At 40.0% G+C, this 22630-nt stretch overlaps 1 protein-coding gene across 1 annotated transcript in view; it reads left to right on the top strand.

Moving 5' to 3' along the window:
• DMD (dystrophin) overlaps positions 1–22630 on the top strand; it is a 1951120-nt gene that overhangs the window by 570212 nt on the left and 1358278 nt on the right. The window contains exon 12 of the mRNA XM_036016633.1: positions 4729–4879. Coding sequence (XP_035872526.1) covers positions 4729–4879 — 151 coding nt within the window. The remainder of the gene's footprint in view (positions 1–4728; positions 4880–22630) is intronic.

The following is a 22630-nucleotide window of genomic DNA, read 5'->3' as shown; positions in this document are numbered from 1 at the left end:
GACTGAGCATGTGTACTGTGTAGTGGTCGTATCCAAAATGACTGAGCAAGTAGAGCAATGAATCTGTCCATCAAATTTTGTGTTAAGTTAAACATTCCTCTGCAGAAACTATTTGGATGATTCAGAAGGCTGCAGATATGGGCAACTGGTGATTGGCAGCTTCATCAAGATATACACCGGCTCATGTATCATGTTTCCTGCAGAGTTTTTTGGCAAAACATCAAATCACCCAGGTGATTCAGCGCCCCCTACAGCCCAGATTTGGTGCCCTGCAACTTCTGGCTTTTCCCAAAACTGAAATCACCCTTGAAAGGAAAGAGACTTCAGGCCATCGATGAGATTCAGGGAAATATGACGAGGCGGCTGATGGTTACTAGGAGAACTGTGTGAGGTCCCAAGGTGCCTACTCTGAAGGGGACTGAGGCGTCATTGTTCTGTGTACAATGATTCTTGTCTCTTGTAGCTTCTTTAATAAATGTCTCTTTTTCATAGTACATGGCTGGATACCTCCTGGACAGAGCTCATATATCCAAAGAAAGTCAAAACACTAATCTGAAAGAATATGTGCACCCCTATGTTCATTGCAGTGTTATTTACAATAGCCAAGATATGGAAGCAGCCCAAGTGCCCATCAGTAGAGGAATGTATATCAAAACTCTGGTACATTTACATAATGGAATACGACACAGCAGTAAAAAAGGTACTCTTAACATTTCTGACAGAATGGATAGAAGTAGAGAATATTACGCTAAGTGAAATAAGTTAGAGAATGACAAGTGTCATAAGATTTCACTTATATGTGGAATCTAATGAACCAAATAAATGAACAAACCAAACAGAAATAAATTCACAGATTCAGAAAACAAGATGATGGTTGCTAGAGGGAAGGGCGTTGGGAGACTGGGTGAAAAAGGTGGGCCAGTAAGCAGTACAGATTGGCAGTTACAGAATAGTCATGGAGATATAAAGCATAGTATAGGGAATACAGTCAATAATATTGTAATAACTATGTATGGTGCCCGGTGGGTACTTTAATTGTTGGAGGGGGGTCACTTATAAATTATACAATTGTCTAATAACTATTTGGTACACCTGAAAGTAACATCAAATAATATCGAATACCAACTATAATAGCAAATAAAACCTCAAAAAAGAAATGGAAGTTCTCAGACCTGACATCCTGAATGTAAATCTGGACCCTGAGGTAGTCTCTCTGCATACTTAAGTTGGAGAAGCCATAACAAAACTCGACAGGGCGGCACATCCAGATGCCCATGATAGGAAACAGAAAGAGAAAACAGAGGGATGGGAATGGGTACAAAAGAGGGTAAGGAGTGGTTGGGACGGCGGCCAACCAGAGCGCGCATGCTTGCTCTGTGCGGTACCACTGCTATTCAGAGTCACGGGTTGTTGCCATATAGGAAGGCAGGTTCAGTGCTGGTAAATCATGTCAGATGTTCTCAAGAGTGGCCAGGGCAAAAGGCTGCAGGTGGCGTCTCACGGTGTTTAGCTATTGGCAACAATTTCATTTCCTTTTCAATTAATATGAGAGCAAATGAGGCATATGGACCACTGGTGACCAATAGCTAGTCGAGGCCTGTGGTAAGGAAAATAAATATTTACACAGTTAAAAATTGTCTTCTCGGAAGCCTTTCCACACAGGGATGAATGATACACATTTCCATGATGCTTGGTGTCCTCCCCCCCTCCCCACCACACTTACATCTTTCTGTTTTCAAACTTATTCTGAGGCTAAGTTCAGGCTTCAACCATGTGAAATCCCTGACTTTTGGAGCCTCAAATACAAAGCCGTTCTCAAGGAATCGAAGGTCCTACTCGTCTCTGTAAGTGGAGATGACATCAGGATGAGAATGTAATGGTCTCATGTCAAAATAACTCATAATAACCACCTCCTGGCCACTGGCACTTGCCCTTCTGTTAATGTCACTATTGGTAACGTATTGGTCGGGGCAGAGTTTGGGTGAGTTATAGGGGATGCAGATTACATTAGCCACCGCAGTGATTCTCAAACCCGAGCGTGCATCCGAATCACCTGGAAGTCTTGTTGAGACAGACCTCTGGGCCCCTCCCTCAGTAAGTCTGCGGCAGGGCCTAAGAATGTGCATTTCTAGCAAGTTCCCAGGGGCTGACATGATGCTATTGGTTCAGGGTCCATACTCTGAGAGCCACTGGCCTAGAGCGGTAAAGTGGGGATCTGTTTGGCTCAGAAACATCGATGTGACTGTGCCAGTCACTAAAACACTGAACCACACGGGTTGCATACTGAGTGACCCCATGCACTGCCTGCCACCCCGCATGCTGTTCTCTCCCCCAGGAACCTCCAACCAGACAGTCTTACATTCCACCTATAAAAGATGCAATGCCTGACAAAACACCAATGGACACATACGTGTTGTTATCAGTTATTCCCTGAGTCTGGGTTTACAAGATGAAACCATTAAGAGCATAAATGATTACTCAAGGTTTAGACTTCAGAGTTTCAGGCAGAGTTCAGGAAACCTCCTCGGACCCAGGGATTAGTGTAGGGTGTGACAAGATAGAAGTGTTCTCTGCCTTATACAGTCAAGCTGTACTGGCCTTCCTGGTCCTCTGTGATGCCTCAGGGCCTTTGCACAGATGGGTCCTTCTGTATAGAGAGTGTTTACCCCTTTCTCATCACGCTTCCTCTTAAAGTGGTAGCGTTCCTCAAATATCAGTACTTCAAAAAAGCTTTTCCTTACTTGAAAGACTCAGTTACTCTCATTCATGGCATGCTCACAATTATAATTCACCAGTGTCCTAATGAGCTATGTATTATCTCTGGCTCCCAGCCCCAGAATGTACACACTGTGACAGAAACGGGCTGTGCGGGTCTCTCTCACCTTTCTATCCCTGACACCTGATTACTTTCAATGTGGGTATGAATCAGTTTTCCAAGTCTCAGCTCTCAGGCTCCGTGTTCTGTACTCACATCCTTCCCAATGACCCCAGGTCAATTTGGAGCATCGTTCTATGTATGCTCTGAAATATATACATGAATCTAATGCTAATGGTTTCCTTGTAATATGGTGATCATCGATGTCTCCATTCCTCTAAATATCTCTTAAGCTACCTGAATATGAGGATAAGTCTTTCCTTCTTCTCATTCTTAACAAATAATTTCCAGCAGAGATGTGGAACTCGGTGAGCATTCATTGAATGAAATATCTATCCGAGGTTAAAAAAAAAGGTAAATAATATTTTCAAATGAAACCCCTTATTAACAAACAAAAGCGTGTTACACTTGAAACATTGCATCGAGCTTCAGTAATCACGTGGGATTTTTTACTCTCTCAGTTTTTGGAGATGTAAGATTTTTAGCTGAACGTAATGACAAGCCGGGCAGGAAAAGCAACAAACACAAAGGATACCGCAGCCAGTTCTCACGAAGTGTTATTATCAGGTCTACTCTCAAGGGATCGACTGAAGCAATCAAGTGGGAGATTTATATACCTCGCAATGCTGGGATGGTCTTCATTGTCTAAGAGACTTAAACTAACAACCTGTCAGGTTTTGCTTCCACTGAAATCGACGCTTCATCTATGTCACTTTGCATAAAAAGATGCCTACTTTTCCTGTTTGGTAAAGGAACGCTCATGCTCGCAGACTTCTGATTGCAATGTGCCCTAGGGGACGTGTGGTCCTCCAATGTTAAGGGTCAATAAATGGTGTCCCCTCAATATTTTAAACACTCTCAGGTTTTTTGGTGTATTTTGTGGGATTGAAGATGCTGGCTAGTGAGCATTTACAGTAAAGATTTTATAAATCAGAATAGTACATTTCTAATTTAAATTATATCCTCTGTAGCAGTATTAGATTAGTGTCCAGTATACTATGGTTTCCAACAATTCTTTAACTATGCCTTCATAAAGAATATTTACCTTGAAATAGGTGCTAACCCTTCTCTATGTTTGAGTCTCAGATTTTTGTTGAATTAGTAGATGGCATAACCTCAGTGTTAAGTTTCATCCTCACCATCAAGTTGTGTGATTGAAAGGCAAGACACTATCCCATGTCTTTGATACTGAATTCTAATTGAGGTGTAAGAACTTGGTTCTACAGCTGTGAACCCAAGCCTTTGGACTTTAAATCCATTACCCAGCCCGCTATTGTGTACATCTTTGAAAAAACATTATTTAACTTATCTATTTCTCCCCAGCTGGGTGGCTCAGTTGGTTGGAGTGTTGTCCCGTGCACTAAAAGGTTGTGGGTTCGGTCCCCAGTCAGGGCATATATGGGAGGCAACTCATCAGTGTTTCTCTCACATCAATGTTTCTCCCCCTCTCTCTCCTTACCCCTTCCTCTTTCTCTTAAAAAATTAATAAGCATACTCTTGGGTGAGGATTTAAAAAGAAAAAAAAATAATGGAGATATAAACAATTGCCAAGATATACTACTAGCTCAATTGCCAAGGACGAGTCTCGCTTCCCTTAGCGTGTACACTTTGAGTTAGCTTAATGAAACTTTCTGAAAATTGGGATGTGTGAACTGTAATAAATTGGAGAAAGAGTAAAGTCAGAGGTGGTTGATTGGGCACTGTCCTTATCTTCTTAATGTCCAACACATACCAAACAATGAGAACACATCATAAATTATAAGTGTCAACACGTTTCCCTTGTTAATAGATTCAATAATAGTAAGTAAAGTTGCTTTGATAGAGGTAATAATAGACATCTTTCAAATTTGCAGTTTACATAAAGTTCTAATGGATCTCCAGAATCTGCAACTGAAAGAGTTAAATGACTGGCTGACAAAAACAGAGGAGAGAACGAGGAAAATGGAGAAAGAGCCCCTTGGACCCGATCTTGAGGACCTCAAACGTCAAGTTCAACAACATAAGGTTGGTTTATATTATGCTGTTTGTTTTCTACCGGGAAACTAATTGTCTTTGTAGAGGTGTACCAGATACACACACACACTGCGGTATACAGGTAGGAAAGAGCTGAAGCTTCAGTCGAGTTTTAAAATAATTTTTGCCTCATCTTTTTTTGAAGTGGCTGGCTTTCAAATGTAACACAGCTAGGCTTTTCATATTGGAGAAGGAAATTCAAACATGCTTCTGGAAGCGAAAAATGAGGGCATGTGGTTTATTCAGGCTTTGACTTCCTGCAGGAGAGTCTCTGCAGGGATTACCTACAGTGCAAATTTAAGTAATAAGACAAGGTTTGGCCCTGGCTGGCGTAGCTCAGTGGATTGAGCGCGGGCTGCAAACCAAAGTGTCGCAGGTTCAATTCCCAGTCAAGGTACATGCCTGGGTTGCGGGCCATGACCCCCAGCAACCGCACATTGATGTTTCTCTCTCTCTCTCTCTCTCTCTCTCTCTCTCCCCCTTCCCTCTCTAAAAATAAGTAAATAAAATCTTTAAAAAAAATAAGACAAGATTTCTTTTTAAATGTTTTACCTTCAATATATCATATCTTGGAACAGGCCAAGCTTGATGAAAATGGATGTGTGTCACATTGCTTTCCTATAAAACACAGCATCTATTAATTTTAATATTTCCAGCTTATCTTCCGTCAGCTTATTTGTACATTTACAGTTATGCCCTGGTTGCCCGAAGGAATTTATTGTTTCTGGGACTAGGATTTCTATGAACATATTTCTGATCTGGAATTTTGAGGGGGGTTCATTCTAGTAATCATTATACAATTAGCTGACAACTTTACTCAGGATCTGTGGTTCTTAGATGTATGGCCTTGGAAGGAAATATATACTGTTTCAGCTCAGATCTCTTAAATCCGCATCCCGCCCGACTTCATTCTCTCCTTTTATAACACATTATCACAGCTAGCTTCACGGTTCTTCTGTGTGGATAAGAGATACTTTTCTTTCTCAGCCCCACACTCTTTTCCTATTCATGAGCTTTCGTTTTCAGTGGCACATGAGACAGGCCCTTGCTACCACTGTCCCCAAAGCTGTTTGGGGGACACAGACGTTTGCAATAATGCAGTTCAAGGACAGCTATAGTGATGGTCATCCCTACCCGCTATTCCACCAGGAAAAGAAGCACCAACTGTATTTTAATTTCCCTTTGAAGTTGGGACTAGGAGAGGTGAACTTGTCACGTAGATGTTAATTGAACACCTGGTAAAGAAGTTAGGTCCAGTGCTGGATCTCGAATTGGACCGCTTTTCCTGTGAGGACTGTGCATTGTTCCAGTAGGCTCTGCACCCACCCTCTCCCCCTTGGCCTTTGCTGGCATTGGCATGCAGACAGGTTCTATATATATACCAGTGGCTCTTCTTTAAGGGCATTTGCTGGCTGCGGGAGAGTTTCAGCCAGTTTGAGGGTGGGCAGGAAGCGGAGTGACTATTGCCAGAGCTGCCATTAACTACAAGAGATGGGAGATGGTGGATAGCCACTCCAGAATCCTCGCCAAGGTGCCTCTCCATTCCCATAATCGCTCAGGCATTTTCCAGCAAGAACGGGCCCCAGATGGCCATTGGGTAACTTGTCTCACATTTCCGCCCTCTCATAATGCCTCCTGAGGTTGCCTCCCAAATAAACTCTTTGTACCTAAGTCCTTGACTCAGAACCTGTTTGGGAAAGAACCCAGGCTATGACAACCTTCCCGCCCTGCAAGCCAGAAGAGTATCCCAACTTTACCACTAAATGAATGTGTGTGTTCAGAAGTTACTTCATCTCTCAGATTCTCCATCTTTTCACTTTGGAAATAGAAGCATGAGCCAGTTGTTTTCCAATGTTCCTTCCAGTCATGGTATTAATGTTTCCATTAGTTGGGATTGTGAGGCATTTCAGGGGAGGGCAGGATTAAGGCCAGTATTGTTGTCTAGTAGAGGGAAGGATGTTGGCACCGGTTGCGTGCAATCTGAGGAGGAAGCCGCTACCAAGGACTCCAAGAGCCACACGGCAGAATGGTGGGGCTACCAAATGTGAATGACTTAGGGAGGCTCCGAGGGAAAGCCTTAGCTTGAAACTCTTGAACAGACTGTGTTAAGCAGAGACAGGCCGCCCTGGGTCTTCCCACCTGACTATTACCTGAGGTGATTTGTACTTTCTTCCGGAAGATGCAGAGTGAATGGCATGGAAAATATTTGACTAATACTGTCATAAAATTCGAATAGATTCTATTACTTTGCAAATTTGCCATTTCTGATGAGTACGAAATTGCTTTGAAGAGGGCAATTTGAAACAAAACGAAAGCAGCGGAATGATATGCGAGGCGACTGTGTGATCTTGCCCATCCAGGACTTACCCATATAAGTGCATGAAAGGCAGCAGGAGGAATTGCTTTTGCTGGTTCAGAAAGCGAGGTCAGCTTGCACCTTTATCTGTTTAAACCCACTTCAGGACTGGTTATTTTTGTTAGACCTAAGACAAGGGAAAAAACACAGCTGAGGGAAAGCCTGACGATTGATAACACTCTTCTTGTTCCTTGAATTAACTAGGGTGAGGGGAAAAGTGATTTAATAACATCCAACAATTTATAAAGGAGTTCCCTTTATTCACATGTAAACCATGTGTATTTTCTTAAAAGTTCACACTATAAGGAGTGGATTTTTTTTGTGTGTGTGAGTCTTGCCACGCTCCATAAAACAGCAGATAAATCTTCTTTCTTTAGGTAACTGAGTTCAATCTAAAGCCTTATTTAAATAGTTGTCGATTCACTTTGCAGCTTTTATTTTCCTGACTGGTAACTGAATAGAAACAAGCAAATGTCTCCTTCTGGCGACAGAACGCATCAGTAGCTGTGGAGCGGTCAGAAAGCCACCCCACTCCGCTGCATGACCGCGCCTGTCAGCTAAAGTAACATTGAGGCTTTTTAGTTTTGTGGGATTCGATATTAAATCCTTACGTCATCCTCATATGTTTTGTTTTTATTTCCTAAGGGATGATTATAGGCGACAAAATTAAAGAAAAAGGCACGTTTTGTTGCTGGAAATAAATTTAAATTCTGCTCAGATCAGAGGGTTTGCATGAGCGCATGCACTCTCTCTGTCAAAATAAAACTGTTTGCAAATCTCGCAAGTACACCATGAATATTACAGATGTGCCTCTCTGTGTTCTGCGATAAGATCTTTTGCTCTCCGTTTCAACAGCATTTCATTATAAGGCAGGCTAGAAATTGAACCACTGTGAAATACCATGGAGATAAATCACTTTTACTGAATTTGCCAATTAGGCAAGGTAAGGCAATTAATCCTATATTGGTAGTTATTATTAAATCTAGCCAAACGGATAAGTCTGGGTACCTGGAAAAATTTCAATTTGCTGAGAGATGTGGAAGGGCCCATTCATTTTTCATAGCGATGGCTTTGAGGGGAAAATTTAAGGCTTGACTTTAGATATGAGTCACTCAGAAGCGATTCTCTGGGGAGTGAACAAATTGAGCCTCTTGTTTCCCTTGTGAAAGAACATGTCAGAAATAATTGGTTGGTTATTTCTGTCTTAAGAGACAGACTTTATTAGGAACGTTGATAAGGAATGAAAGGATTTCCCTTGAAGTGACAATATTATTGAGTGAAAGTCTATTGTGAGCTTGAACATTCATTAATGGGAAAGAAGTTTGCTATTTTGGAGGGTATTTCAATAAAGAAGAAAATATTTCACTGAGGAATCTTTTGTCTCCTAGCGCAGCCCAACTGAGATGAAGTTTAAAGCTTAGTTACTAGCTATGTTTTCCATTTTTTGGAGAGATTTAGACTTTTGTCATTAGTTCCATTAGCTTAATACGACACCAACAAAGTCCTTGCCGTGTGGGTTGTTAGAATTTCTCAGGTATAAATGGACATGGGCACTATATTCTGACTTGAGTGTTTGGTCTGTGATAAGTACTGATAAATACAAATGAAATTACCTCTAAGAAGTTCAGTCACCTATTCTATCCCTGAAGCTGAGTTGATCTCAAACATATGGTTTGCTAAGACTGAAATATCCTCTTCTGCTGACATTTAAAATGGTCTAGGTATTCATGTCACAGGGGAAGTTTAGGTGTCATCCCACTATAGGGTCTGACATTTTGTTTAATTACACTGCATTCTATGCTATATCACTGGACAAACAATTATGAAAGCACAACGAGTGCCGTGAAAAATGCAGAGGCCTACCATGTATGGCATCTTCTTCAAGAAGCTGGCATTCTTGTACATTCGATAAAGACACAGAAAACAAGTGATCATTAGACCAGGTAAAATTAGCTAATGGCTTGAGAATGTGTTGAAAGCAATGGCTCCTTTGGGCACCAGAAATGAGGTGGGGAAATGTTGGTATATCAGTTGCCTAGGCCATGCATTACACTATGCTTAGTGATAGAGGACTACAGCCTCACCATGCGGGGTCTTGAGCTCAGGACTCAGGCATTTAGAGTTACTCTGCGATCAGTAGGGAACCATCACTGGTGGGAAATTAAACTGAAAAGAGTGGCAGTTTAGGAATATTTATATCAATCTTTAAGAAGATATATCTTGTAAGATAAATCACAACACAGATGCCAGAAAATATCTTAGGGAGATATCTCAGAAAGTACAGAAAGCCTGAAAGAAGGCAGTGCCACTGAAAATTGTTAGTAGGTACTAGACACATTTTAGAAATCAACATCAGAACCAATGGGACTAGACTTGGGGAGTGGGCAAAGAGCTCAGAATAATATGACTCTGACACGGGGCAGTTTGGAGGCTAAAGTTGGATTTTAAAACAGTAGGCCAAACTCATATGTAAAAGATTCACATACTCAATGGGGGAAAACCAAAAGTGTCATTCTTAAGATCAGGAGTAAGACAGGGATGTCCACTTTCAGCACTCTTATTCAACACAGTACCAAAAGTCTTAGCCACAGCAATAAGACAAGAAAAAATAAAAGGCATCCAAACTGGAAAGGAAGAAATAAAACTGTCATTATCTGCACATGACATGATACTGTATATAGAGAACCCTAAAGATTCAACAACAACAAAAACTAGAACTGATTAATAAATTTAATAATGTGGAAGGATGCAAAATAAATATCCCAAAATTGATTGCATTTTTATATACCAATAATGAACTATCAGAAAGGGAAACTAAGAAAACAACCCCATATACAATTGCAATAAAAAAATACAGTGCAACTTCGGATCTCGAATTTAATTTGTTCTGGAAGGTTGTTCGAGAAGAGATGTGTTTGAAAACCAAATCATATACCCTGTCTTGTTTGTTATCCTGGAGGTGTGTGACTGCTCATACAGGCATCAGCATGAAAGGGTTGTTGGGTCAAGAATCAAAGTTTTGTTTGACAGCTTGGTCAAGAACCGAATTGTTCAAGATGGGAGATGTTCAAGAACTGGCATGTGACTGTACCCAGGAATAAATGTAACCAGGGATGTAAAAGACCTGTGCTTGGAAAACTATAAGACACTGAAGGAGGAAATTGAAAAAGATACAAATAAATGGAAGCATATACCGTGTTCATGGATAAGAGGAATTAACATCAAAGCAATCTACAGATTCATTGCAATTCTGATCAAAATTCCAATGATGTGTTTCACAGAATTAGACAAATATTCTAAAAATGTGTATGGAACCACAAAAGACCCTGAATACCTATAGCAATCTTGAGAGAGAAGAATAAAATAGGAGGAATCATGCTACCTGATATCAAACTATACTACAAGGCCATAATAATCCAAACAGAATGGTACTGGCATAAAAACAAACATGTAGATCAATGGAACAGAATAGAGAGCCCCAAAATAAATCCATGCCTATATGGACAATTTAAAATTTGACAAAGAAGGCAAGAATATGCAATGAGGTAAAGACAGTCTATTCAATATATAGTGTCGGGAAAATGGACAGATATACCCCCCAAAAGCAAATAAATTAGAATACCTTCTTACACCATGCACAAGAATAAACTCCAAATGCATTAAAGACTTGAATGTAAGACTGGAAACCATAAAACTCTTAGAAGAAAACATAGACAGTAAAATCTCTGATATTTCTTGTAGCAGTATATTTATATATATTATCATACATCTCAGGCAAGGGAAACAAAAGAAAAACTAAAATAAAATGGGACTACATCAAACTAAAAAGTTTAAACACAACAAAGGAAACCATCAACAAAATGAAGAGGCAGCCCACTGAATGGGAGAACATATTTGTCAATGATACATCTTTTTTTTTTTAAGCTGAGGTTTTTTTATTTTTTTATTTTTTTAAGATTTTATGTATTTTTTTTAAATTTATTTATTTTTTTAGAGAGGGAAGGGAGAGAGAAAGAGAAAGAGAGAGAGAGAAACATCAGTGTGTGGTTGCTGGGGGTCATGGCCTGCAACCCAGGCATGTGCCCTGACTGAGAATCGAACCTGCAATGCCTGGTTCGCAGCCCGCGCTCAATCCACTGAGCTATGCCAGCCAGGGCTTCAATGATACATCTTATAAGGGGTTAATATCCCAAATTTATAAAAACATGTATATGATGTAACTCAACACCAAAAGAAAAAAAACAATTTACAAATGGGCAGAGGATCTGAACAGACACTTCTCCAAAGAGGACATACAGATATGACTAATACACATATGAAAAGATGTTCAATGTCACTAATCATCAGAGAAATGCAAATAAAACCACAACGAGATACCACCTCACATTTGTCAGAATGGATGTTATAAATCATCAAACAGCAAGTGTTGATGAGGATGTAGAGAAAAGGGAACCTTATGCACTCTTGGCAGGAATGCAGATTGGTACAGCCCCTATGGAAGACTATGGAGGTTCCTCAAAAAATTAAAAATGGAGCTGCCTTAGGACCCCGTGATTCCACTACTGGGTATATATTTGAGGAAACCCATTATACTAATTCAAAGAAATACATGCACCTCATATGTTCATTGCAGAGTTATTTACAACAATTAAGCTATGATAGCACCCCAAGTGCCCATGAATAGACAAATGGATAAGAAAGCAGTGGTACATATATACAATGGAATAGTGCTTGGCCATAAAAAAATGAATGAAATCTTAACTATTTGCTATAGCATGGATGGATCAAGACGGTATTATGCTAAATGAAATAAGTCAGTCCGACAAAGACAAATGCCATATGATTTCACTTACATGTGCAATCTAAAGAACAATATAAATGAACAGACAAAGCAAGCAGACTTATAGATACAGAGAACAGGCTGATGGTTGCCAGAGGGAGGGGGTTTGGGGAACCTGGGTGGAAAATGGAAGGAATCGAGAAGTACAGATTGGGAGTTACAGAATAGTCTCAGGGATGTAAAGTCTAGCACAGGAGATACAGTCAACAATATTGTAATAACTATGCCTGGTGCCAGGTGGGTACTGGAAATATCAGGGGGGCCACTCTGTAAAGTTTATGACTGTCTAACCACCATGCTACACACCTGAAACTAACACAACACAACATCGAATGTAAAGTGGAATTGAAAAAGAAAATTAAAAATAAGCAAATCTAAGAGACAAATGCAATAATTGAGAGGAGGATGACCAAAATGGAAAGCCGAAAAATGTCACTGAGTCAAGTAGTGCTTTTAGTGACTTGTAAGCTCTCTTCCACCTTTAGCACGATTAAAAGTACATGCTATTAGTTACTGCTATGAAATTCTGCTTTATTTTCCCCCTTCTGCCACCGTAAGTGCTTCAGTAATGTTTAACGGTTGTGGTAGGAAAGATAAATGCTATAATTCAGAAAAATACTATGCTATAGCTAGAGAATCAGATGGATTTCTTCTGTGTTTCTCCAATGCCTAGCAGCATGCTTAGCACACAATTGCTGTTCAGTAAATGCTTTTTTGGAGGGGGGATGAGCAGATCCTTTAAATAATTCTAACTAGTTTTGTATCGTGCTTCATCATTGCTACCTTTTTGACAGACACAGAAATGTGACAATTTAAATAAACGATCAAAACGCTTTGAGTAGGGATAAGAAAACAACTCACGTAGATGAAGAGGGAAGACACCCACAAAGCAAATTTCAAGAGATGTTATCTCTGGTGCCCTCTTACTACCCCTCACTTCTGTTCATTTCTTCCACCTGCTTTCATTCCCTATTCAAATATCTTATGGTTGTAACCCTGGTGTCTTTATAAATATCACAGAAGATGCCACCAGCAGTCGTGGTTACATATATCCATGGAAATCAAGCTTGCAACCCTTGGTCATGCGGCATAGGAAAGCCATTTGATATAATCAAATCCTTAGGGGGCTACGGATGCCAGGATGGTGAGTTCGTGAGGAAGATGTGCAGAGTAGACCAGCCAGAAAAACTGCACTGTCCGTAATGAGAAAACTTCGTGTTTTCAAGTCGTGTGTAGAATTCAGGCCTTGTGAGTTTGGTTGTATTTCCTATACATTGTGAGGGCTCCTTCTGCCCTCTGGCTTGAGTCCTACGCTCATTTAAGTCTTGTTCCTTCTAAGCTGGGCTCACAACATAACCTTTCTTCCCAGGTTTTTATTAAGGAATGAGAGAAAAGGCCTAGAGGTGTTGTACTGTCTATTTCTCTGGGTTCCATATAGATCTTACTTGACCTTTAAAGGGTAGGGGATAGGAATCATGGGAGAAAAATATGCATTCTCTCAAGTAGGAGAAGACTTCACGGCCATACTAGTACACTGCGTTATGACAAGTAGGTTCCAAGAGAGAATATACAGATAGGAAAGATTCATGAGAAAAAAGCCGAACACAGTTTCTTATCCAAAGAAACTAAGCCATGAAAATAAAAGATGCTTGAACCTGTTACCAATCCCCCAAAACTCCCATTAAACACCCCTTTTGTGATTAGCATGTGCCACTAAGACTGTCCAAGGTCACCATTGCTTGCAGAAAGCTATTTCCCATGAAGAGGCACTCAACATAGCTTTCATGGAAAGCTCAGTAAAAACATATAGTAGGGCCTAACTATTGAGTGTATACATAAGAGCTTTCAAAATGTAATATAGGCACATCTCAGAGATATTGTGGGTTTGGTTTCAGACCAGTGCCAAAGTATCTCAATAAAGTGAGTTATAATATTTTTTGCTGCTGGAGGGTGTTGCTGTCGATTTGTAAAAAAAAAGAAAATGCACGACATCTCTGCAGCACAATAAAGCGAAGCACAATAAAATGGGGCGTGCAAAAAAAATTAAAAAATAAAATGTAGTATGCGGGTAGATTGAATTCAAGTGTGACCAGGGAATAAACCTTGTAACTCAACTGAGTACACCCATATACATATAAACTTACACTTTAATTTTCTGTTTATGTGCCTTCTGATGTGGAGTTCTGCAAAACAGATGTCTCTACACCTTATGCTTATTTGAGCTATTTTAATATCTCTTATAAGAGAGGCAATATGTTACAGTCTCTGAAGCCAGAATGCCCAGGTTCAAAACACAGCTCTTTAGTTTCAAAAGTTGCTTAACTATTTAGTGCCTCAGATTGTCCAGGTATAAAATCAGGATGATGATGATGATGATGATGGTGATATCTGCCTTATAGGTTAGATAAAATATTTACTACATAATTACATAAAAAGCACTTAGAAATATATCTGACACCCAGAAGTATGTAAGTGACGTTAACTGTTATTATTGTGTAAGATCTCACTTTCGCCTTAATGAAATTGATTTCTGTGGTAATAATATTCTTTTGACATCAGCAAGTGGCAAGTTGATGTCAGAAAGAACATCATACTTATATAGTATATATAGGAGTATATGCATGAGACTCAGTTTTATTTTTTTTAGATATAATTGGGGAGATGCCTCATTTTCTGTTAATACTATCATAAACAAGCCAAAAATTCCAAGTAAAAGTTTGCAGACTAGATGATGCCATTGATTAAATAATAACAATAATAATCATAATTAAATTCATACCCATGTTCTTATTTTAACAAAATCAAGTGACCCCAAGCCAACAGATTACTAAATAACTAATTAGAAATTGCTGAGTACTGGTTCAGTAACATCGCTTGAACGCGGCCTTGTTTGAAAGTACATCAGTGCATCCACTCAAACATAGATACCCAAGACCCCCTCCTCTTAGAGACCCCAACTTTGTGTTTTGTACTGTCATTGTTCCTGTAATGCTTCTCCATTAGAATTTTCTGGCCCCTGAGGAGGATAAAAAAAGGAAAACAAAGGACCCTATTTCTCACTTATTGAGTTAGTCACACGTAAAGTATTTCTGTTCTTCTCAACCAGTAGCAATTAATTTCAGTTCCCGTGAATAGATAATACAATATTAATAATGTAAATGAATTATTTAAGTAGATAAACATATTAGAATGCACTTTAGGGGGAAATTCTTCACAAGAAAGCCACAAGAGATAAGATAATGTGAATTTGAAGAAGATAATTTTTGGGGGAAAATATATTCATGCAACTTATATAACAAAATACATGGCCATACAGCCAATCTCATGGTAGAAATAAGGGTGAATATTCTCTTTCTAAAGAATGTGACGTTGTTAACTGTGGTATGCTATCATTTTCCATGTAATACTTCTGTTGTCAACAGAATGATTTCTAGTGGGACAACTGGTAGAACTCTCTTATATAATGGAACTGCATATTTAAAAAATAATTACCAGTGGATAACATTTTATATTCCATTAATAATTAAAGATCTGGGTCATAGCTATTGAGAACGAGAAACCTGCTAAGTCAGATATTGTTACATGATGTTCTATAGTTTGAGCACACTGAGAATATTTAGTCATTGAAAGGTATATAATACCATTATCAAGGGTATCAGAAATACTGGTATGTAGAGGGGTTATAACTAGGTGATGATGTCAGACCTTTGCGACAGCATGGATGGAACTGGAGAGAATTATGCTGAGTGAGATAAGCCAGGTGGTGAGGGACGAATACCATATGATTTCATCTATAAGTGGGACCTAATCAACGAAACAGACAAGTGAACAAAGTAGAACCAGAGACATGTAAATTAAGAACAAACTGACAGTTACCAGCGGGGAGGTGGAGGGTATAAGGGGGGAAAGAAGGGGAAGGGTCACTAAGAAACATGTATAAAGGACCCATGGACAAAAACAATGAGGCGGGGAGAGGATTGAAAGTGGAAGATGGGGTGTGGGTAGGGCAGGGGAGAATATTGGGAGGGGGATGAGGACAACCATAATAGAACAACAATAAAAATTAAAAAAAAAAAAAAGCACTTTCTCACAACTGTGCTGAACACCGTGCTGGCATTAAGTTATCTCATCTAACTCAAGAACTAAACCTGTCTTACGGGGACTTGAATCTCCAATTTTCAGATAAATACATAAATTCAGAGACGTGAAGGAGTTACCCAAGGTAATTTGACTAGTCATTGATGGACTTGGGCTTTTATCCTTGTTATAGGGTGCAGCGAATAGGAGGGACCCCAAATAGGCATTTGAAATGGGGTCCAGAACTCAAGGTGTCCAGGAGATTTTAAGATGTCTTCACCCCCCACCCCAGGTGTGGGTTGGAGGAAGGGACAAATGGAGCAGGGCCATTGAGAGCTGTTTTGCATAGCAACAGTCTTGCAGCTACCCTCTGGTGTGGTCATTTAACATATCTATAGCCTTTGACTGGTTACATAGATATGTTAAATAGCTGTGGCCATGCTCTGAGCCAGGGGAATGGAGGTAACTTCCCCACTAAGCCATAACTGGGGGGCAGGTCCCCCTGAGTTACAGCGCCTGCACGGGAGCTTGGAGAAGATTGGCTCCATGACATGGGGCCACGCCTGCCCAGACTCAGGATGGCAGCCCAGTAAAGCTGGAAGGATACGAGTGCTGGCATGTGAGGCCGAGTGTGGGAGGAGCTGGAAATGGGGCTGCAGAGGAAGACTGGTGCAGGGATTTAAACCCAGACATGGCAGCCATTGAGGGGAGAACCACAAGGCTTTGGCAGAGTGGGGACTCCCGTAGCCCTGCGAGATAGAATCACCATGAGGCTTTAGCAGAGAACTGCCACTCGGCTTTGGCAGAGTGGCAACCCCACTCTTTGTAGCCATTGAGCAGGGAGAGAACCACGTTGTTTTGGCTGAGTGGAGACTCCTGTGGCCCTGGGAGAGAGGACCATGTGCCTTTGCCAGGGTGGGGACCCCCACAGCATTAGTAGGGGGAACCACCACCCGGCTTTAGCAGAGATCCCGGCGACACAGCTGAGGGTGCCAGGAACCCAGGGAGGTCTCCTAGTCAAGACAGATCACTGGGAAGAACCGGGGGCTGCCTGAGCCAAGTACTTCTATTTCCTTTCCTGAGATACGGTACCCCAGACTGGGCAAAGGGGGAAGGAAGGACTATATGTGTTTGTGGGTGTTTTAAGGGACTTTAGGATTTTTGATGAAGACATTAGGTCACTACTTTAAGTCTGTATAGCATTAAATAAACATTTCCTTTCCTTTTCACGAATCTCTGGCATTGAGAGATGTCTTTCCTATAGGCGGTGGACACAATGGACCTAGGGGTTCCTTTCAGTAATAGTATATCGTCCCAGCCCCCTCTTGTTTTTCTGTAACATCCTGACCCGTTGGGTTTGAACCCAGACTCTTCCTCCATGTACAGATTTCAGTGAAACTTGACTCTAGAGGTTAGAGAAAATGCAAAGAGCAGCAAGGAGACTGAAGAAATGCTGCACGTGGTTTCCCAGGCCGGGGAATATCTAGATAGACCGGACGGAGAGATGGGATGCCTGTGTCTTTAAGTGAGGAGTCCGCAACGGGGAGAGAACACACAGGTGGTGGCTGCATATGAAGCACTCAGAATAAAAATTCCTAAGGAAATGGACTTCCAACGTTTAACCTGTAGCTCTCTCTTTAAAATCAGGGAATAAAAGGGATGAGAAAGGGAACGTAGAAGAAAATACGCTTATGATGAGAATGACAATAATGTCTGAGTAGGAGGACAGTCAGGAAGATTGAATAGCACGACTATATACTATTAGCCAAGCGCTGCATGTGACTTTCTGGGTGGCACCTGAAACCTTCCGCTCCAACCCCCTCTCTCCCAGGAATAAGCCTGTTCTCTTCTTTTTCAACAATTATTGTCAGGCTAGAGGCATTTTGTAATTATTTATTAGATTTTCTTGGAGTTTACTTTACCTTCTGATTTCAATGGCGTAACTATATACGTACGTATGGACATGTGCATGTCTGCCTGCCTGCACGGAACGTAGAGCTAGGAGTAAAGGTAGGACAGTTGAGGGCTGTTATTAGTGATTAGGGTCTGTCTTCACTCCATGAAATAGCTCCTCTGAAAATGCTATTTTTTAGCAGTGTCTGAGGCGACTGGATCAGTTAGTTTAAAGCTACTATTGTTACTATCATGTAAACAGTTTGCAAGCTAAAGTCCTATTTAAAGATTTCAAGTCCATTACGTGTTTGTTGAGATCCTGAAACTTTGCTGTAACTTACACCCTGCTTTTTCTGGATTTCCAAAACCACATTCCTTTCCTGTGCTCCTGATGCGGAGTAGAGGATGGTGGGTAGGATGAGGTAAATGAGGGTGAATTAGGGGAAAGTTGGCCTCTTGCAATATGGTTTAGTCTCTGTTGTGAATGTGCCTCACTATGAGTTTTTAGAACTAACTAGCTGTTAATATTTAGCAAGTTCATACAGCGTGCCAGGCAAAGCGCTAACTAGTTGGAGCTTTTTCAGTCTTCCTAGCAGCCACCTGAAGAGATAGGTACTCTTACTATCTCAATTTTGAGCATTAGGAAGCTTGGGCTTGGTGTGGGTGAAAACATTCCCCAGGTCACAGAGCTGGTTTGCAAGGCATCCAGGCATCAAACTGAGGAGGTCTGATTGGAGATCCCACATGTTTAAATAGGCACATATTTTTGTCAGTCTATCATCCATGCTATGTCCTTTTCTAGTTATATTCTGCAAAGTGTGGGGGTACATTGTTAACTCTGTTTTAATACAGCGATTCGTATTTATTGAGCCCCCTTCCTGTGATTGGAAAGCATTAGATGCTTGCAAAACTTTTCAAATGTCTTCATGGAAATGGTCTTCAGGCCCCCCACCTTTGGTAGTTTAGGAATTGGCAGAAAACTAAACATTTATTTTTTTAAAAAAAAGATGAAAAACAATAGGTTCTCATATAAAGACTAATAACTATGCAATCACATTGAAGTGGGTATCAAAATAAAAGCTCTTCTAGGAGCCCCCATTGAGGAAGCTTATTTAAAATGTTCTGCAAATGTGCAACAAAATGTCGTACTGTAAATAGACCTTCATGGGGAACTAGACAGTACTGTGACCAGCGAGGCTTAGCAAAGTGAATATTGGGCTGACAATGAGATGACAAGCCATGTTTGGATCACCGCATTCAGTGAAGCAGCGGATAGAGGACCCAGCCCCTGCAGACATGATGCAAAGAAGGAAGTAAGAGTGGCCGATAAGAGAAGAGGTAAAGCAAAGGATAAATTGTGTACCTCCCCATCATTGCCTAAGAAATCATCAAACTTTCTGATTTAGCTGGGACTCTTTTATTTGAAAATAAAATCAGTTCACATCCAGATGTATTATATTATTGTGGAAAATCCACCCACACGTGGGGAGATAATGAAGCACAAACTTTATTACGTGCGCGGGGCTCAAGGGAGTCAATTCCCAAATCCTGAGCCGAAAAGGCTGGGTCAGGGGTCCTTTTTATATACCAGTTCTACAGGCAGAAAGGGAGGGGGACCAGCTGCTGAAAGCAAGCATTCAGAAGCAGGAAAGAAGGTCAGCATTTCGGCCTTGAGATAGCGTTACCTGGCAACCCCGCTAGCCAGCTCCTTACCTAAAAATAAGTTTTACTCAGCTTTTGTCCCGACAAAACTTGCAAGTGTTACAGAGAGCCATTTCTTTTCCTGCCACAATATTAGCTAATTGTTCATAAATATTGAGGGAATTTTTTTGTTTTGTCCTGAGATGCATTTGCCAAGATACTCCTTTCCTCAGTGTTAGACTTATTCTACGTTTCCAGAATCCCTCTGGTTTCTTAAAATTTTTTTTTGTGTGTGTGTGTGTAAATTTAATATTGGATACAACATCTGTGCTCATCAATCTTTCCTTTTGTGTACATTTGTTGGACTAAGCTAAAATACTACAAAATACCTAAACTTAATATTTTCTTAAATAATCTTGTAATTATGTTAATTTAAAGTGACATGCGGTAGATAGCCTTAGAATCCATGAAGGACCTGTGGTTTGTTTTTTTGAAAGATTTTATTTATTTATTTTTTAGAGAGAGAGGAAGGGAGGGAGAAAGAGAGGGAGAGAAATATCAGTGTGTGGTTGCCTCTGGCGTGCCCCCTACTGGGAACCTGGCCTGCAACCCAGGCATGTGCCCTAACTGGGAATCAAACCAGCAACCCTTTGGTTCACAGGCCACCACTCAATCCACTGAGCAACACCAGCCAGGGCAGAACCCATGATTTGTGTTATTTCTTGGTGTGTGTGTATGTGTAGGACCTGCAAATATGGCAATTTCCTGCTGGTTATTCATTGAAGTAGAAGGAGTAATACAATAAACTATGGACCTAGGCAACCACTGCCCTTTCCTGTTCCATGTTGCTGAGCATACACTATGGCCAAGGGAACTATTGTAAACCCTCCTATGGAGCGTACAGGAGACCCGCCCTTGTTTGTGTTTTTTTTATTACTCTACTTTCCTATAAATTATTGCCCTTCACCTCTTAGAAACATGAAATTCAGTAACTCCCTAGCCTTACATGTTTCCCTGCCCTTACTGTGTCACATGTGGGCTAAGAAAGTCACAGTATCATAGTGTATGTCTGAAGTAAACACCGAAGTGACTCCTGGTCCAATGGTTGTCTTTAACCAGTGTTTACAAGCCAACTTGACATGGGTCATAACAAGAAGGATTCAGTTTCCCTGATGACATTTGAAGGAACTAGAAGGGAAAGTCATATTGAAATCATAACATTGCAAATATACACTAAGGGAATGACAAGCTCAGTCAGGTGCTTTTACTAGAGGATAATTTAGAAAAACGAATTATTTACAGAGGTATAACAAAGTCTGAGGTTGTCATATCTAAGTGATTCTCATGTTAAAGTACACTTTTGGCTTTTTTTTTTGTCATAAGGGAAAGAAAGATTCTTAGTTGACATTAGAGAGCAAACATTGCTGACATTTGTATATATCTCATAATGGTATTAGAAATTTAATTAGGAGCATGCCAGATTTTTAATAAATCTGGTAAGTATAACAATAACATGTGTGTGTAAATTTATATGCTTTTCAAAAAGAAAAAAGTTAACAGTCATATTACAACATTTTAATGTGAAGATATTATTACGTGATATGCAAAAATTTGAGCGAACTTCTCTGGGGGTTCATTTGTATTTGGAATAATTTGGCTTATATTTCAGACTTCATTAGCACATCAACTGTAAATTTCCATTGTATAAATCTAGCTAAGAGAACTTCAAATCTATAAAAATTAAATGTTTATTTAAAAAATAACTCTAAAATGGTTTTAAAAAACTTTAGTGTATTTTAAAAATTAGTGGTCTTGAGAGTTCATGTTTTCTCAAAGAAGGAAGCAGGAAGGTATACTTTGTACTAATGATCACGGCACTTCTTTATGGATATCTCAGTTGGCAGGAAAATTTAACTTTTTGACCCACCTTTTCGTGTGTGACAATTTTGCTCCTTCTAAGAATAAGCCTTTTGTAAAAATGAACTCTGGACCTTGGGTATTTTATAGTGTTTTGTATTTTGCTGGTATGGGGGGGTGAACTAACACTATGATATTCATTAATACATATTTCCATAGTCAGGGTCTGGGAACGTAGGAAATATGATGAAAATGCTGTAGTAGCTTCTGTCTTACAGCTACTGGGTAAGCTCAGAAAGGTCAGTGTAACCTTTTTTTTTTTATTATTATTTTAATCCCTGATTAGGAGCAAATGAAGAGATACAATTTGAAAAAGTTGTAGAAGAGAAAAGAGCTAGTAGAAATAGAGTTTATGCCAATCTGCCGCAGAGCCATGCTCTCTGTATCCTGTTCAGCCACTGTGGAGAGCTTCTCCCTCTCCTCAATACACGTCCACATGGTTCTTGCGTTTGGTTAAAGCAATCAGGGCTTAGCTAGCTTTAGTGGGACTTTTGCGCCGCTGCAAAAGAATGACATGTCAACCCTGGATCTGCACGGCAAGAGTGCAATTTCTGATTATAAAACAAATAGATAAGCAAAACAAACCCAGAAATCCAAGCGATGGAGAGAATTGATAATACATTTTGTCACATACGCTTTCAAAAGACTCAATCTGAGTGTGAAAGTAAGCGTTTCATGGATCAAGCAACGCTCAAGTTCCTTTGCTAAAATATATTAAACCAGTAAAAATAACAATTCACTTGTAAAAATTGAATGGTAGAACATTATTTTATAGTCATTTTTAATATGTGTAATTATATACGCTCTCATACTCGAGTGATAGGAAAAAAGAATTGGTCAGATTCAAGAAACCAATTTATGTTATACTGGCTACCAAATGCTATTGTAATTATTATTTTTTAAATTCCTGGCTGACACATTTGAAATGTTCCCAGTTGTGGCTTATATAACTCAGAAAAATCTCAGACTCAACATGACTTTCAAGGACAAATCTGAATGTTAATGTTTCCATTTTTGG

The sequence above is a fragment of the Phyllostomus discolor genome, chromosome X, assembly GCF_004126475.2.
Source record: "Phyllostomus discolor isolate MPI-MPIP mPhyDis1 chromosome X, mPhyDis1.pri.v3, whole genome shotgun sequence".
NCBI classification, from domain to species: domain Eukaryota; kingdom Metazoa; phylum Chordata; class Mammalia; order Chiroptera; family Phyllostomidae; genus Phyllostomus; species Phyllostomus discolor.
Note: the sequence above shows the minus strand (reverse complement) of the source record. Positions and strands in the feature narration are given on the sequence as shown.